The 18,417-nt window shown below is 45.1% G+C and overlaps 1 protein-coding gene across 1 annotated transcript; it reads right to left on the reverse strand.

Moving 5' to 3' along the window:
- Positions 1-11,272: 11,272 nt before the first annotated feature.
- On the reverse strand, positions 11,273-17,360 carry Dmrt2 (doublesex and mab-3 related transcription factor 2). Its single transcript, XM_052763293.1, is given in 5 exon segments — positions 11,273-12,135; positions 12,137-12,549; positions 14,626-14,728; positions 15,793-16,353; positions 17,044-17,360. Coding segments are annotated over 4 exon segments (1,683 nt in total). The 5' UTR covers positions 16,318-16,353; positions 17,044-17,360; the 3' UTR covers positions 11,273-11,493.
- Positions 17,361-18,417: the final 1,057 nt, after the last annotated feature.

Here is an 18,417-nt window from a genome sequence, read left to right on the forward strand (position 1 = left end):
TTAGCTTCGGCAGACACAGTTCGGAGTATAAGAAGAAACACTGACTCTGCTCCGAATATAGTATGTAGTCTTATCAGCTGTGAAATTCCCTTTTAAAAACACAATTTGAAGCCAGGCAGTGGTGGCACACATCTTTAATCCCAGCACTCAAGAAGCAGAGGCAGGTGGATCTCTGAGTTTGAGGCCAGCCTGGTCTACAGAGAGAGTTCCAGGACAGCCAGGGCTACACAGAGAAACCCTGTCCAAAAAAAATAATAATAATTAAAACTAAAAAAGAGGCCTATATGTTTCCGTGTGTTTATTGCAGAGCCTTCCTACCTACATGTAATGTATTTTAAAATAAGCCTATTTATTATAATATTTAAAATTACATGAGATGAGCAACAGTTCTGTGGTAACATGAATGATTGTCCCCCCCACACACACACACACAATGCTTATTTCTTAAAACCCACTCACTTCTCCTTGTGGGTGGTAAAGCTACAGTAAGTGAAATGGAAATAGTTGGAGGGAAGACCACGGGTCAGGCACACAAAAAGAGTCTCTGTGTAGAAGTCTTCCCACAAAAAGACAGCAGGAATTAACTGAGCCCATTAGATCTCACTCTCAGATTTGAATGAAGGATGCATAGCATCGGAGCACAGTCAGATGGAGAAACAAAAGTCAGAGGATGCACGCAGAGAAAACAGTGAAACTTCAAGGGCAAGAAGGATGCAGAGTTATCAGTGGGGACCACAAGAAAGACAGACACAGTCCATCAAGCCTCCCTCTTATTCTTCAGCTACTTGTAACCGGGACCTATGACAGAGACTTATTGTGTAAATAGTTACTTAGCTCCTGCAAAGCATGGATGTGGAGTGAGGAACACAGTCCAAAGCTGATTTTGCAGATTCTCAAAGCACACAGGCATTCAGCATCCTTTGGTTTTTCCATTCCAGCCTTTTTTTTTTTTTTTAAACCATAGCTGCCAACTTTCAGGTCAGAAGATGCTGGCAGAGGTCCGAATCCCAGAAAGAAATAGGTAGAAAAGAAAAACTCAAAAGGTGTTCATCCTCTCTTCTTAGAGAGATTTTCCTGAAGTCCCATGCATAACCGGCCACCTGCACCTCCGTGGCCACACCTTGATGCAAAGGCAAACTAACCTGGAAAGTGCCACCTTTTACCTGGGCACATGCCAGTCTAAAAGCTCTGTTACCAACAGACGGGAGAGCGGACATGAAGAGGCAACAAGCAGTTTCTGGTACTATCACTAGGGTAAGCATTCAGGAGCGAAGGGAGCCACACCCGCGCTGAGCCATCTTTCCATATCCAGGCTGAGCCCTGTACCTGGGAGAACTGCTGAGTGTTGGGATTTCACATTCCCTATTCTAGTCTCCTTTAAATAAATCCTGTGGGGTTGGTTGTTTGGTTTGCTTGTTTGTTTTTTGAATGACTTGGAGTTAACTTGTGACTTTTTTTCTACTTAAAAGAAACAGAACCAGCTGGGTGTGGTGACACACATCTTTAATCTCCACACTCAGGAGGCAGAGGCAAGCAGATTTCTGTGAGTTCGAGGCTAGCCTGGTCTACACAGTGAGTTCCAGGACAATCTGGGCTGCTAACAGAGAAACAATGTCTCAAAAAATAAAGAATAAATAAACAAAAAGAAGGAAAAGGAAAAAAAATCACACATAAACCCAATTTTGAGCATATATCTGTACACAAAATGTTCTGACTAAATATTCATTGAACTGGGCGGGGCGGGGAGCATTTCAAGAGATGGCTTAGCAGTTAGGAGCACTGGCTGCTCTTCAAGACGACCAGGGGTTGGATTCCCAGTACTCACACGGTGGCTACCAGCTATCTGTTATTCCAGTTCCAGGGGATCAGATGCCCTCTTCTGGCCCCTATGGGCACTGTACACACACGTGCACTGGCATCCATGCAAGCAAAACACCCACGCACATAAAATGAAAGAATATGTCTTAAATGTATTTGTTGAACTGAACTGAATTTTAGGGGCAGTCATACAGCTCTATTGCTTATCCACAGTTGCTCCATGCCTGCCTTGAGCCTTCCACCCCTTACCCCTGACCACTGTGCTGAGGGCTTGGAGCTGTTTTCCACTAGGACTTTGCAAATACTTCATACAAAACGATAATCAACAGCAAGCTTCCAGTGCCTTCTGGTGTGTTAAATGCTTTGAGTCTCTGGTGGCTTTAGTGTTAAAGTACCACTGAGGGCTGGGAGATGCTCCATGGGTAAAGGCAGAGGGAAGAGGAAGCCTGGTGTGTGCAGCAGTGAGCAACAAGAGATATTGTCTCAAATATGGTGAGAGGAGAGGACTGACTGACAGCTGAAGACACCCTAGGTCGTCCTCTGTGCCCTTTGACCTCCCCACACACACTATGGTATTCACACTCACATGTGAGCATACACACACACACACACACACACACACACACACACACACACACACACACTTAAAAAACAGATTGTCTTCTATTGATTTTATACTCATAATTACCATCCTTGAATACCATAGCAAATTGGGGAAGCTGAGGCAAAGCCCACTACCTCTCTCCTGAAACTCCTGAATCCACAAGTCTTGTTTTTAAAGCCCTGACCATAATAAAATGTGCAGAGAAAAATGAAAGAAAGCTGAATCCGGTCCAAATAACCCATGCCTGAAGTAACAGTGAATCATTGTGGACTGTTTTCTAGTGGAATGTGGAAGAAAATGGTTGCCTGTGTTCAGAGAATATGTGGAAAGAAAAATAACCAATGTGATTTGCTGAATTTCCTGACTACACATTTTTGAGAGTTGAGGTGCACCTGTGTGCATGCAAGCCAGAGGAAACTGCGCGTGAGCCATCCATCCACCTTGTTTTTTGAGACAGGGTCTCTCACTGGGACCTGAAACTCGCCAATTCGGCTAGGCTGGCTGGCCAGTGGGCTCCAGGGATCTGCCCATGTTCATCTTCCCGGGCTAGGATTAGAAGCACCAGCTATAACATTTGGCTTTTGGCATGGGTACTAGGGATCCAACTCAGGTCCTCATGCCTGTATGGCAAGTACTTTTTCAATGAAACTATCTCACCAGGCCCCAGATTGTACATTTTGGAAAACAGTATCTTAACTGTCGATTCCTCTCATAGCTCAACATTACCCAGCTTATAGGAGGTGCTTAGTAAATATTTATGGAGCTAAATGATAGCAGTGTGTCAAACATAAAGACTCAGATTTACAGATTGGACTAACCTGAAAATAAAACCAAAGCTTAACTTTACTAAACTTAAATAGAGTCAGATTTTACCTTAATGAATGTCAATTCAATCTATACTGGTTTAAGTCACAGTAAATCTGATTTTTCAATCAAAATTGATTAAGTTGGCTAAATTAAAGGAACCATTTTCAGAATTCAGTGTTTATCATCACATTAAAAATTATTTTAACCTAATCAACCCTAAGAATTCAAAGATAAATTAATTTTATTCAAAAGCAAACCAGTGGGTCATATATACATATGACTTTCCACACTACTAAACCCTAAGAATATCACAATAAAAAAAAACAGCAAATGTAAGGCATTTGTCCATCTAGATACTTGGGGGGGGGGTTATTATTCAGTTAAACAAAAAGAAGGAAAAGGGAAAATGTATGCAGCAGAGGTGCAGTGTTCTTATTCACAGTGATCATGACTTCTGATCTTTAGTGGGTGGTTTCTTTATGGCCTCTTCTAAATTGTAAGAATTTTACGATAAAAGCACTTAGCTGGGTGGTGGTGGAACATGCCTTTAATCTCAGCACTCAGGAGGCAGAGGCAGGAAGATCTCTGAGTTGGAGGCCAGCCTGGTCTACAGAGCAAGTTCCAGAACAGCCAAGGCTACACAGAGAAACCCTGTCTCTAGAAAAAAAATAAAAAAGCACCTAAAACTATTTCAGCGAATTGCTAATATCTAATTGAATATTATTAGCCATAAATTTGTATTTACTGTCCATTTGCACTTTCAGTTTTCATCTTACCACACATGCTTTAATTCTTTCCCCCCAGAACCAACCTGTCCAGTCTCTATGTTTGATACAGTTTTAGTTTCCACATATATGTAAGATCTATATCAGACTATAATGTTAATTTGCTTGATTATATATAAGTATTTCAAAACATTATGTTCCTATCTTAAATATATGTGTGTAGAGAAAGAGAGTACGCTGTTTAAAGACTCAAAATTTTTTAATTATTCTAAAACATTTATAAAGATTGCTAATCTTTATAATTCTCACAGAAAGTTGTCATAAAATCATAAATTACACTGGGCGGTGGTGGTGCACACCTTTAATCCCAGCACTCGGGAGGCAGAGCCAGGTCAAACTCTGTGAGTTCGAGGCCAGCCTGGTCTACAGAGCAAGATCCAGGACAGGAACCAAAACTACACAGAAAAACCCTGGGGGAAAAAATGAATTACCAGAATTGGAGATAATTCTTATTAAATACTTCTTGTGTTAGAAAAATGTCTTACTCTGTAGCCCAGGCTGGCCTAAAACTCACGGCAATCCTCCTGCCTGAGCCTCCCCATTGTGGTAGCTTGAGCCACCATAGCTGGCTTCAGCTAACACTTCTCCATGGCATTTGTGTGCCACGGTGTTCGGTAGGATGCGGGCTGGAGCAGTCTCTGCTGCCAGTGCAGTCTAAGGCATAGTGCAGGCATCTGCTCCCTGTTCCTCATGAAGACCTCCAGATGTACTTTTCACATACAGACAAGCCAAACCTGAAGAGGGTCATCCTATCACTGTGCCTCTTTGACCCCTCCATGTCCTCTTCTGAGCCAGTCTAGCTTCTTCTAGAGACTCCAAGGGAACTTGACTCTCCCCCCTCTCCTCAAGATGACAACATTTCCTCTACATGAAATAAACTTTTTCCCCTGAGATATCTCTGCTCAGGGCCACATCTGCACCATCCTGAACTTCACGATTAGACACAATTTGGAAGTCCTTTCACCGCCCTGGCTGCCAAATCCATCAATGGCTACACTTAACATGCAATGCTCAGAGCTTGTTACACACTTCCATATCTGATCTGATGCAAGAGAAGGGTTGTGGCTAGCATTTCCTTTGATCTGGATGTTCTAAATGGAATCCAAGTTTGCATTAGCAGTTGCTCACAATTTTGACTCATTCTTATTCCCTTTTGAACTTTGCAGTCCCCTATGACTCTCAGCTCAGTTTCACATAAAACTAACAAGTTAACTCTCTTTCAACAGATTGCTTCATTATTAGGTGAAAGTTATTTTAATATCCAACTAACCAACTATAGCAGCCACCACCTCCCAACAATACTACCCACAAGTTTGATAAGCAGTGTTTTATCCGTTTTTCTGCCAACTAGAATATGGGTGAAGACAAAAGGATCTGGGAGCCAGGAAACAAATGACCTTCCACAAAATTGATATTAATATATTGCTCAATGTTGTAGAAGCTAGCTGCTCAAACAGCTGCAAACCTCTATGACTTCATTGTTACTGTCTTCGGGTTTCTATTGCTGTGACGAGACATCATGACAACTCTTAAAATAAAGAGACCACGGCAACTCTTATAATGGAAAACTCTTATAAAGGCTTACAGTTTCAGAGGTTTAGTCCATTTACCATCATGGTGAGACATGGTGGCATGCAGGCAGACATGGTGCTGGAGAAGAAGCCACATCTTTGGTCTTGATCCCACAGGCAACAGGAAGTGAACTAAGATACTAGCTGTGGCTTGAGCATATATAGGATCTCAAAACCCACCCCCACCGTGACACACTTCCTCCAATAAGGCTACTCCAACAAAGCCACACCTCCTAATAGTGCCACTACTTTGAGCCTATGGGAGCCAGTTACATTCAAACCACAGTTACCAGTTCTGAAACCCTTCACCCTGAAAGGCTTTGCCTAAGTGCCTTGCTAGACTTATAGTTTGCCTATGCCGCCCTCTTGGTACCTCCGCAATAGCTGTAACAAAGAGTCAGTGTTACAGTTTGGCATCTCAGCTTCACAACATCTCAGGTACCTTCTGATGACAATATCCTGTGTAAACAATCTGATGACAACTGAGAGGGGCAGATGACTGAGAACAGTCCATGCTACTTAGCAACATCAAGCAGTGACTACGTGGTTGCAAGATACCTCAGTGCTTGCCAGCATGTTGTCTTAAGCATGCTAGTTCCAACTGGGATATAGATGAAGTCACTTCTCCAGTTCTCTTTGTTACCCTGAAAATAATAATGCACACAATCTTCAGCGCAGTTAGTAAATCTGAAGTGCCCCTTTCCCTTGCTTATCTTCAGCAAGGACTTAAATTTTGATCACAGTCATGAAATGTAAATGCATATGGTCTTTGATTTGACCTCAATTCAAAACAAAGAAAATGACAAGTACATACATGTTAAGCCAGAAGCTTAAAGGAGAATAACTTACCAGGGCTTGGGGACCTCTTCCTAGTCCTCTCCTTCCTGTCAAGAGCCACCCTGCATGCAGAGGCCACAGCCTCTCAATCACTGCTCACATGCCGGACAGGTGTGGTGGGCCAGGTGTTTCTAGGTGGGTGGTCTGTGTCCCTGGAGAGTTTAGCATCAGGAAATCTCCATCCTGCTAGGTTTAAGTTCTATTCTCCAAGGTGACAGTAATCATCGATAAAGTAGGTAAGGATGTTCTTATCTCTGAATGCCAGGTCCTTTGTCCTATATCATGACTGGTAGTGAGCATGCCTTCCACCCCAGGCCTATAACAGGGGCTCATTTTTAGACTCATCAAATATCACAAATAACATGCTTAGTTCCCAGCTAAGGATGACTATTAAAAGATTCTTCTTGTGGCCAGCAAAAATGTTCCTTTCCAGTCATATACTAGAGATAATAAATGCAAATATGTTTCTAAATTAGATGGCTCTAAATGCATGTGCATATTATTATTGCACATTTACCACTAGATCTTGCCAACCCATTTCCAGGTGTCTCTGTCTAGCATGTTCTAAATGCGTTTAAACCAAACAAGTTTGAAGCCAAAATAATGAAGCAGGTGAAACATGATAAAAGCTTAATATAATCATAAAAATTAATGCAAGTGGGTGCCACTGGCCCAGGTTTATATAATGGGGAGTCCAGCCATCTCAGAAACTATTAGCTCCATTTCCAGAACTGGGCCCCAGTTGTGGAAATTAGCCACAGCAGTAGACCTAGAATAGAAATAAAGAAGTTGATCCAAAATTCATGAAATCTGGTGGGCGGTAATAATTCTTGTCTCAATTGAAAACACAGCCTTGACATTAAGTGATGTCTTTATTATTCAACTGGGAATTGTGGATTCTTGTTTCTTCATCTTGACCTTCAGCCATTTCTTTTTCCCTTTAGCACCTCGGAGACTCTGCTTAAGGAGTTGTGGAACATTTCTTAATACAAGTTGCAGCCTTTCCTTACACAATTGGAATTCAGCTTTTAAGTTCAAATGACTGATAACACACTCAGACTCATACCGAAAAGTATGTAACAGATATCAGAGCCGCTATGCATGACAACTGCATTGAGAGAAAATACTGCACCAGCTGAGGAAGGTACAGAATGGAAGGGGTGTCTACCTGAGAAAATTCAGTTTCCAAAGACAGGAAATGGGTAAATAGGTTGGTGGGGCCTGGTTGATGAGAGGGGAATGTCTGTACCCAAACAAGTGGCCAGGAACAGTTCAAAGAGATGTACACGCAGTTGTGGCTTGCATGTGGTCTGCGAGCATCTGACCAAGTGTCACATGCCAGGAACACGGCCCCCAGTGCAGTGATGTTAAGCTGGTGGGAAGGTCAAGAAGTGGAACCTCTGGGAATTGGTTAGACTCTCAGGGGCACCAGCCTCGGAAGAGATTACTGCAGTTTTTTGTGGCCTTTGCCTGGGTCTTAACCTACTCAAGCCACCAAAGGGTTAGTAGAAAGGGAAATTTTTTCGATATCAATGTATATGGAATTATTCATGCTAATAATATTACCATTGCATTAGTATCCACAACCCACGGCACATTGCATTAGATGTGCATTAAAGTAATGGAAATGTAATCATTTGCTACTGAAAGTGTGGTCTGAAGCCAGTAGCATCAACATCTGGGAACTTGCTAAAAACCGTAGGCCCACCCAGACCAGCGGGATCAGAGTCTGCATTTTTCCAAGGGTCCAGGAAACTCAATTGTCCATTAAAGTTTAAGAAACACTGTCGTCAGCTTTTGAAAACTGCAAATAGAGCAAAAACTAACACCTGATCAATTGACATGGAAGGAAAACAACTCATTAAAACTGCATTATTGTATTGTGAGTTAAACTGAGAGAAGGGGAGAATGTTTTATTAGCCCTCAAGTCCTCAAGAAATGATGCAAGCCAAATCTATCCATTACCTTGAACATCGAAAGTGATCGAAGCGAACCAGGAGTTCGGCTTAATATGTCAGAAAGAGAGTTCTTTGAAGACTGGAAGCTTTCAGGGAAGCCCGATGATTTTAAAAAGCAAATAGCCAGCCAAGAACAGAGCTCTGATTACGTGGCTAATGGTAGATTTGGTAGGTTGAAATTCTAAGAACTCGTCATCACAGCAAAACTAATAAATTTGTCAGGAAAAGTACTCTCCCTCATAAACATTCGGGGACAATAAAATTCCAGTCACTTGCATTGTGAGAAAAACCACTAATAGCCACAGCCAACTGGATTCACTTAATGGGATTAAAGTGATCTAGAGACAGGACAAAGAAGACGTCCCAATTGGTCATTGGATACAAAAGGGAAAATATTGACAAATAGGAATATTCAAAATTAAGATTCCCCACAGTTGGTAGAGGGTTCCCCTAAGATGCCTGAAGCACTGCATTTCCATCCCCAGCACTGCCTAAAACCAGGCGTGGTAGCACATGCCTGTAACCCCAGTGTTCAGGAGATGGAGGCAGGAGGACCAGAAGTTCAAGGTCATTCTCTGCCATACAACCTACACTACATGAGACCCTGGAGAGAGGGTGCTGGGTGGGGGGGGATGAGAATAAATCCATCTTTGGATGAAGAACCCCTTCTCACTGAGATATTTTAAAATGGTATGTTTCTAATGAGTTTCCCCTTGTTGATTCTGGTGTGGTTCAATGTTCAGTTTACATTTAAGGCTTTATACAAAAGGCAAATTGTCAGAAGAAAAACAAAAGTGAGTGACTGCGTAGATAAACCCCAGGTGACTAAAGGCAGACCTCTAACACCTAACGCTGGGGCAGACTTGGCTGGAAACCACCTTTTCCACTTAACGATAATCCTCAACAGCTATTGAAATCTCTGCCTGCTTTCTGTTCTGTTTCCCTGGCAAGCTTCCATTTGCTCTGGCTTTTGCAAGAGTAACAGTAAGTAAATTTGACTCAACAAAACCAAGTATTATTTTACAAGTACAAACTGAAAATCAACCTAGGTTTGGGCTTGGGTTTTTGAAACTGATGCTAATTTTAAGCAGCAATGCTGAGAATCCCTGGAGGTTTATATGAGCTAATCAGTAGCACAAGCATTTTCAATAGATTTTAAATGTTTTCAAGAGCAAGCAAGAAACTCTTTATGCTGTTGAAATCCCTGTCCCTTTTCCACAAGCCCAAAACGGTTTTGATATCCAGACGTGCCCAGGGGCAGCTCTCTCCGTGAAACAGCTAAACCTTGTCTTCTGTAGTGAGGTGACTTTGATATCTTCGATCTTCAAAGGTTTTGTTACATTGTTTATTTGTGTGTGTGTGTGTGTGTGTGTGTGTGTGTGTGTGTGTGTGTGTGCAATGTTCATGTACTTGCATGTGGAGGTCAGAGGACAACTTGCAGGAACCGGTCTTCTTTACCACTCAGCCATCATCTTAGCTCCAAAACTTGAACTTGATTTGGATCCACAAGTGAAGTGAGAATGGTGTGGCTTTGGTTTTTTGAGACAGGGTCTTGCCACATAGCCCATGGCAGCTTCGAACACACCATCCTCCTGCCACTATCAATACCCTCCAACCTCCAAGTGCATGAATTATATGTGCAACAAGGGTGTCACGAATTCCAGGCTGGCCTCCAAGTGGATAGGTAGCCAAGGATGACCTTGAGCTTCTGATCCTCCTGCCTCCACCTCCCAGTGAGGGGATTACTAGAGCAGCCTGGTTTATACAGTGCAGGGGCTCAGACCCAGGACTTTGTGCATGCTAAGCAGGAACTCAAATCGTCCCGAGCCCACAGGTGACCATCGAAGATTAGTATCTTCACAACCATCTCACACTCATTTTATCAAACTTCTGAAGCAACACTTATTATCGTGTGAAGCAAAACAAGAGGGTAACAAAGAATTTACAAGTGTTGGGGAGAGAAGCTGCCCGCATTCTAGGCTTCAGCAAGTGTCCGTTGATAACATTTGAATAATAAATGTTTTGAATCCCAGAAGAAAATTGCTCTGACAGCCTTTGACACAGGTACACCCATGAGAGGTGTAAACAGGTAGTTAGGGGCCAGCTGAGCGTTGACAGGGCCTACATCTAAACCACCATTGTCACCAATCTTTCAGGACTAGTGAGCTAACTCAAGAGCCAGGAGGGATTCGGCACCGCTGTGGGCAAGAGGGACCGCGCCCACTAAGGAGAACTGATCTGTGATCACCAGGAAACTAAAGACATGGTGTGTTTAGAACAACTAGAAATATCCAAAGGTATGTCCCTTTCCTAGAAAGGAGGCTTAGAGCTTGACGTACAGAGTCCTACCTGAGGAAGAAACAGGCCCAGAGAATTCACATCCATCCATCTCCAAACACACGATCAAATACATGATCTTATTGCACCTGATTCCCCTTCTAATTATTCCAACTTTGTCAAAGCACATGAAACCAAGGTTCCATCGATATGCAAACAGCCCCCGACTCTGTCCTCAAGCTCCCTTTGCCTCCGTCTTGAAAAGTTAAAGTGAGATAGATAGATATTATAGATCTATAATAATATATATGTTTCCTTCAAGAAGCACCAAGAATGTAGTATAGAGAAAGAAGAGCATTCACCCAGCATGTGTGAGGCCCTGAATTTGACTCACACTACCTGCAAATTTAAAAAAAAAAAATGCAAACAAAAGCATTATAAGCTTATAGGTATTCTTTTGTGGCTCACAAGGACCATTAAGGGTGCTTGAAAGCACATAGGCTTATGGAAAATAAGGAACGCATTTCTAAGACACAAGCTTTTTGATCTAGACAGCTGTTTGCTTCAACGAATACTGGCTCTTTGGAAGACGATGTTATTTTTATTGCTTTTTGGAGTGTCGTGTAAAGCATAGAACCTTACAATTTGCATAGTAAGCAGTTTCCATCTTTAAATATACTAATGTGATAAGAAAAGATACATGCAGAGGAAATACATAGGATCTTAGGAATCATCGTTTACATTAGAAATTTCTTTATACAAACATCTTAACTTTAAAAACAGAAAAGACCCCTCTGAGACTGTAGAAAAATCCAGCTCTCCATTTAAGCAGCCTTTCACTGAGAGACGTGAGTGATGGCAGACGAGGGCCTCTTAAGAATAGATTCAACAGAAAATGACAGCGGCTCGTTCGCCGAGAGTTTCGTTCCAACTTGTTTGGCTACAAAGAGGTCTTTGGCGCATCTGTCTATTGTAAATGTGTACTTCTGGTTCTCCTTGACCAAACACTCTCTATGCTTCTTTGGGGTCCCTTCAAAGGCTTCCTTGACAAATGGTGTTTTCAACTCGAGGCCTGATTTGTCGTTGAGCGTCTGCTGGAATACTGAGTGGAATGGATTATGTTTAAGTGGCAGAGGGTGCCTAGTGTTTTCTTTGCTGATCTTGGTTAAGACGTGCCCTTGAGCTGCCAGGCAGTCCATATCAATGGGAGAGAAATTCCGCCTGGGTGGGGAGAAGGCAGACCTCTCAGGGACAACCTGGTGAGCCTGAAGGTCAGTTCTTGAGGTTGGGGCCTCGGGTAAATGCGGCAGCACCAGGGAGCCTTCCGGTTTGGGTGGTATCATGTCTTGTTCTGCACTGAGGCCATCCTGAACTCGGGTTCCTTTCAAGTCCCAGCTGGCCCCAGGCTTCAGGGCTTGAACAGAAGTGGTAGCATTTAGCAGGTATTGCTGGTAGAGAAGGGTGTCACTAATGGGACCCGCATTTGGGCCAAACTAAAAATCGTGAGGACAGGGGATATTGTCTGTAAGTTGTGGCCACACTGACATTAGAAGAAATCAGTTCCATATTCCCTGACCCTGAATACTGCATGGTGAGATCAAGGCAGGTTGGTAAAAAATTACAGAAGTCCTTGCTTGGGGGCTCCCCCGTAGTGGGGCTGTAGGCACTTTTGTAGGAACTGTATTCGGGTCCTGGCACCATACGGTTGGGCAAGAACAAGGCGGCAGCTTGGGAAGTCTCCAACATCTCCCTCTCTTTATATTCTCTCTCCAGCATAATGTTCTCCAACTCTTTGTCAGCAAAGGCTCTTCTCTTCCTCATCCTATCACTAACAGGTGGAGGCAGAGGAAGGGTCCCTCCCAGGTAAGTCTCCGCTGTTATTGGGCGATAGCCTAAAATAAGCAAGTATTGCAAAGAAAGCAGATTAACACCCTGACAAGAAGAATCTGGAGATCCAGAAGGCGAAAGTAACATCACAAAGCACAGGATAATCAGTTACAATTCCATATCACTGATAGTTTAATATAGAAAGCAGAAGTATAGGTTTAATTTAAGATGGTTTCCCTTTGGGGAAAGGTGCCCCTAGGGTAGCTTCTGACTGTCATTGCTTTTGTTAGTAGAGGTATGTCTGCTTGCCTGCTTCAGCAAGTGTACTATATCGACCGAGATTTTAATATTCTTCCCAGGTCCCTAGACATCGACAGACAAATCTATTTTCATCAATGTTTCATTGCCCGTATCATCTTTTTTTTCTTTTTGCATTATTATAAAAGATATCTATACCTACAGCTGATGTCACTTTTATTTTCTAAAGATGTCTCATTATGTACACATTGTTACAGCTGTAGAATAATCCAAGGAGAACTAGGAAAAAAAGAAAAAGAAAGTTAAAGAAGATTAGTAAGGAGAAAAAGAAGAAAGACTTGAGGACACAGAGAAGCACAGAAAAACTAAAAAGAGCTGTTAACTAGTCCAAACACACAGCCCACCTAACAATCCAGCCAGGCTTCCCCTTGACCTCTTGAACAAACAAAGCAAGACAAAGCAGTAATGGGGGAGGGGGGAGCATCTCCAGCTATAGATCTCAAGCATCCTCCCCCACCTCAAGTTCATTCATGTTGGCCAAATACCGAAAGGGCTGAACAAGCAGTCATTAAGATGCAGATGAAATCATGCACAGTTTATAAACAGAGACAAAAATCAAAAACAAAAACTAACAGAACATAAATTGAATGCTTGGAGTATTTCACCACTCCCAAACACTCAACACTAGCAGATTTTTTCGGAAGATCCAGTATGGTATTTGTATTTACACAGTGACAAACCCATTATACTCATTTGCAAGTAAAAGACAAATTGAAAATTATTGTTTCCACTTCTAGGCTAAGTGTTTGCCAGAAAGCCATTTCCTTGAATTTACTTTTTCCATTGAGTCCTCAAATGTCTCAACTTGCTTTGGCAGAATTTTCAATTGATCAATGTGGTCCCTATGGTTATACATGAATACCTACTTTGCAGCCAAATTCAAAACTCTCTCTAAGGTCAGAAGTGCACATCACAGACTGAGACGCAAACTTTAAAACTGTCCAGCATCAGCTAAGCTCAGAAGCCTCAGAAGAAAGAAAAAGAAAAAGAAACAAACATACAAACTCAGCTGCCCACTTCAAGGAACCTGGAAGCCCTTCTGTTTAAGCTGAATTGATTAAAGTGGATGTAACTTCATGGTAGATAAAGGCAAAGGAAACGTAAACAATGTCACAGAAACTGGTGATTGCCAATACATTGCCTAGCCAGTCAATAAATAAACGCCATGCCTAAATCCAAATGCTTTGGAAAAGCATCGCTATTTTAAGAAAAATCCACGTGTCTCTAGGATTGGTAGAAAATAAGCCATGGGGAGACCCCGACTGGCAGCTGCAGCGAGCCTCCAGTTTGCTTGCTTGATTCAAATCCTTTCCCACTCTACAGCTTTGACTGACAGGAGCGGTAGGAAGGAAGTGTGGGGAAGCAGCAATCATCTAGATTTCCAGAGGAAAACAGAGCAACGCTCAAGAGTGAAACTTGAGGCTAGAGGTGACTCTTGGTCACAGCTGTAATCTTCTTGCTTGGCTTGCTCTGCCCATTAAACTCCTTCAATAACTATGAGAGTAGGGTGGGAGTGAGTTTTAATTGTTTTCCTTCCCAAAGGTAGCTTCCAGGATCACTTGACAGTGCATTTTTGTACGTCCCTCACACTGGGGCAAATTTCACAGGCGCTGCCATGGGGGACATTAACTAGTCAGAGTTTAAAAACTGGTGGTAAAAAACGCTGCTAGTGTGTGACATGCACTTTCCAGGTATGAGTTCCCTTCCCTGAGGCAAGCTTCGAAGATTATTAGCTCCTTCCTGGGTTAATACAAACGTCATGCGTCTAAATGATAAGCATCCCTCAACTCGATTCAAAAAGCCAAAGGACAACGTTAGTTTACCTTCTAAAATGCTTTTGGCCAGCAAACTTGGCGCCCTGACTTGCCTCTGGTACACCGCTTTCCGCTCGTAATTATTCTGTTTCCCAGAAAGCCCCTTCTTGTCCTGTAAACACAAGAAATAATCGTGAGAGTAGGGGAGCGGCATCCGCAAAGCCTCTAGAACTCTCCCCAACCTAAAACGTATTTGTTTCGCCGTTTCTTGTGAAAAATTATTCCAAAAAAAATTAATGGGAGCGCCCCTTAATCTCAGCTCAGCCCCTAGAGGGCCACCCCTGCTTTCTCTAGCTATCACTCCAGAAGATACTTAAGGAGACATCTAGAGGAAGGTGAGATCCACAGGCAAGGAGACTTTAGGAATTAGCCTGGGAGAACTGGGTTGGGGGGATGGTTGCCTCCCCAGGGCGCATCCACTAAGCTGAAGGTACCCAGAAACTGACCAAAAGACAGAGCGGGTTTCCCCCCCTAGGTGGAGCAGACAACCAACGATGGGGTGCCAGAGACTGAGGGAGTCTTCTGTGTCTGCCTTGTTCTCTGGAGAAGGACGGTACGTGAAGGCTGAAGAAACTCGTAAAGGACACTAGCCTGGAAACCCTCTGGTCACTACCAGGCTGCTCCCAACCCAGTGAGCTGCAGAGAAGCCTAGCAAAGCAGGCTTCCTAACTAGGAAAGAGATTGAACCCAGGTCCAGGGCCACCTGAGGTCCCCCACCACCACCACCAACCTTGGGCTGAGGGACTCTTACTCAGCCTGCATTTTTGTCTCCTCTGGAAAATGGGCATCGAGTTCGGTGTCAAGGTGACAGCCGCAGGGTGACAGCACCGCGTGGGGCTTTTTTCTCCGTGGGCGTTAGTTATCAACGCAGTGACTGGACACACCGCACTGTCAAACACCCTCCTCCCTCCCCGACCACCTGCAAAACTAACCCTACAATATTTTTTTAGTGACTTTTCCGTAGTGTCCCAAATGGACCTAATTATTTTCAAGGCCACTCTTTGCTTTTTAGCTGGAGACTTTTCCAGCACGTTCTGCAGCGATGCCCACGGCTTTCGCTCCCGAGCCCGCAGACCAGCGTGGGCAGAGCGTCTGCACCTCTTCTGCGGCTAAGGGACTCCCCATCCTGGCTGGGCACGCACCCTCAAGGCTCACCCCAGGCCCAAGGGCACCCACCTCGGTGGCCTGCTGCCTCCGGAGCGCCACCTGGGCGGCCATGACACGCTGGCGCTCCACCACGAGCAGGCAGTTGGCGCACTGGCAGTCCCGCCAGCGACAGAAGCGCTTGTGGCCCTTGAGACAGGACACCACGCCGTGGTTCCGGCAGCGCGCGCACTTGGGCGTGCGGCTCAGTTTGCGTGGCTCTGAGCCGCCACCCGCGGTGGCACAGCGCTCAGGGGCTGCGGCGGCGGCTGGCAGAGCCTGAGCCGCAGGCGGTGGCCTGGGTGCCAGTCCTCCGGGCTGCTCTAGCCGGCCCGGCACCTCGGGCACCTCCGCGGACGCGCCCGGCTCTTCGCCGTCACCCTCGTCCTCTGCGTCTTCATCCTCCTCCTCTTCGTCCTCGTCCTCCTCGACGTCCCCCGGACTGGGTCCCTGAGGCGTGGCCCGCAGCGGAGCCCCACAGCCATCCTCCTCCAGCTCTAGGCTCTCCACGTCGATCTCCCAGTCCCCGGCTCCCGGGACCGCCGGCCCTTCCGTCATGGCGCTAGGCTTTCGCTTGGCTCAGTTGCCCGCACTCTAGGGAGACAGAAAGGGGCCCGAAGACCCGCCCGTCGCAGTCAGGGACCCTCTCTGAGCCTCGGCCCAGAACTTCTGCAAGGCCAGAAGTTACCCAGTTTCCTTCTGGTCCCTACAAAACAGGCAACACGGACCCAGAGATCCACCACTCAACGAAGGTTCTAATTTACTAATTCCAAGTGGTCTGTGCACCTGACCTTTAACCGCAGCCCTGTCTGGCCTTTCCAGACAAGTCACTCACTGACCTTACACACTCGCCGGTTTAAGCCACTTGTCAAGCTTTAACACATCCGGCTAGCATGGCCATGGTGCATATAAAACTGTCGGTGGAACAATTATCTTTCCTTTGATTACAAGGGACCTTAAAATCACGTTTCCCAGTTGTCCTTCATTGACCTACACCTCCACAAAGACTCTGGAGAGGTCTTCACCTCACTCCCCTTCCCCTAAACCAACGCTGTGCTATTATCAGAGGGCCCACACACACACACACACAGGGAGCGAGGGACACTGGCCATAAAACTGCAGAAGCTGGTCTGGCATCAGTAGTGTGTGGGCCGCACAGGGTTGATGGAACTTGATTTTCATCTTTAAGGCAAGACAGCCAGAAACAATAATCAGTAATCAGTAATGATGATTCATGCCCCCGTACCCTCCCTGACTCCCGAGCGGCGACATCACAACACTCACCAACACTCAGAGGCCCAGGCTAGCAACCCAGTTAAAAGATATCCAGCTTTAGGGTCGCTCTCTGGAGCTGCAAACAGTAGGAGCAAATTGAAAAGGATCTGACAGCAGGAGGCCAGAGCCCACTGGATGGTGGAGGACAGAGGCAGGAGGTGAGTCAAGTCCTCAGCAACCTCACCCCGTACATCCCAAATTCTGCAAAGTTCGGTTCGGTTTCTGCAGCCTGGGGCGCTTGACTTCGCTTTCCACTTCTGGCCCAAACTGGGCAGGAAAGGTGGGGCTCGGACCCAGGACTCTGCGGCAGGCGCACTCTGCTTGCTTTCTGCGGAGCAGCGTCGCTCACTGCAGTCCCGGGCCTCCGCGCCCCTTCCTAGTATTATCCACCCACCTACACCCACCCCCGAACTCCGCGTCCTCTGATTGGGCGGTTGTCAGGCGGTGTGCACGCCGATTGGCTGAAGCACTCAGGCTGAGCGCCCTCCTTCCCAGCACCGCGGACGCTTCCCTCCCGGCACTGCTGCGCCCGAGTCCACCCGCCAGCCTTCGCTGCAGCCGGGTCCCTGATCCAGGAGCTGAACCTGGAAGTGCGAGCAGCGATTGCGGCGGCGAAGTCTCCGGTTTATCTCGCGGACTAGGGAACAAGCTGAGTCTCACTCTTATGCATCGTGTTGTTCTCGAGAAGGTAACTAAGAGGTAGAGATCAGAAAGGTTCGAGGTGATTTCTATCGGTATTCTCATCGTATTTCGCCATCGACCGGCAGCTGGGCAACGGAAAAAAGGCCGCAGCCTAAAGGGGCACACTGACATCTTTCTCTCCACATGAACAAGTCCATGCTTATCTTGCAGGACAGCGCCTAGTTGTCTTACAAATATCTGTATTTTGTGGTTAACTCTGGAGCTCAAAACAGTTCTCGACTTTCACAGAGCTAGGCAGGTGGCCGCCTCAACTACAGGTCACTTACATTTTCCTGCTGCCACTGGATAGCACAGTTCATATTGGAGAAAATGGAAATCATCCACGCCATTAGCCATTTTAGATACAAAAATATTCAATCTAAGCATGCATTTATACAGTTTTTTAAAAACTGCTTTTTAGCGTGCATGAATGAGTGTTCATAAAGAAAATGAACTTCCTTCCCTCTCTCTCAAAATACCCTTCACAGAAATGTTTGAAACAAAGTTAAATTTCCCAGGAATCGTAAGGAAGTCCCTTAAGCTGTCTTCTATATATCTTAAGCTCAATGTAAAATCCCACCGACGCTTTTGTAGTCTCGCCTTTAAATTCAGCCCTCTGCAGGAGGAACGACTTTAGAAACACTTGATTGTCGTTCTCTTGGACTTGCGGTAGACCCGTGATGGATATTTGTTGAAGGGAGA

Source organism: Peromyscus californicus, unplaced genomic scaffold, assembly GCF_007827085.1.
Source record: "Peromyscus californicus insignis strain IS unplaced genomic scaffold, ASM782708v3 Scaffold_4__1_contigs__length_199733344, whole genome shotgun sequence".
NCBI classification, from domain to species: Eukaryota; Metazoa; Chordata; class Mammalia; order Rodentia; family Cricetidae; genus Peromyscus; species Peromyscus californicus.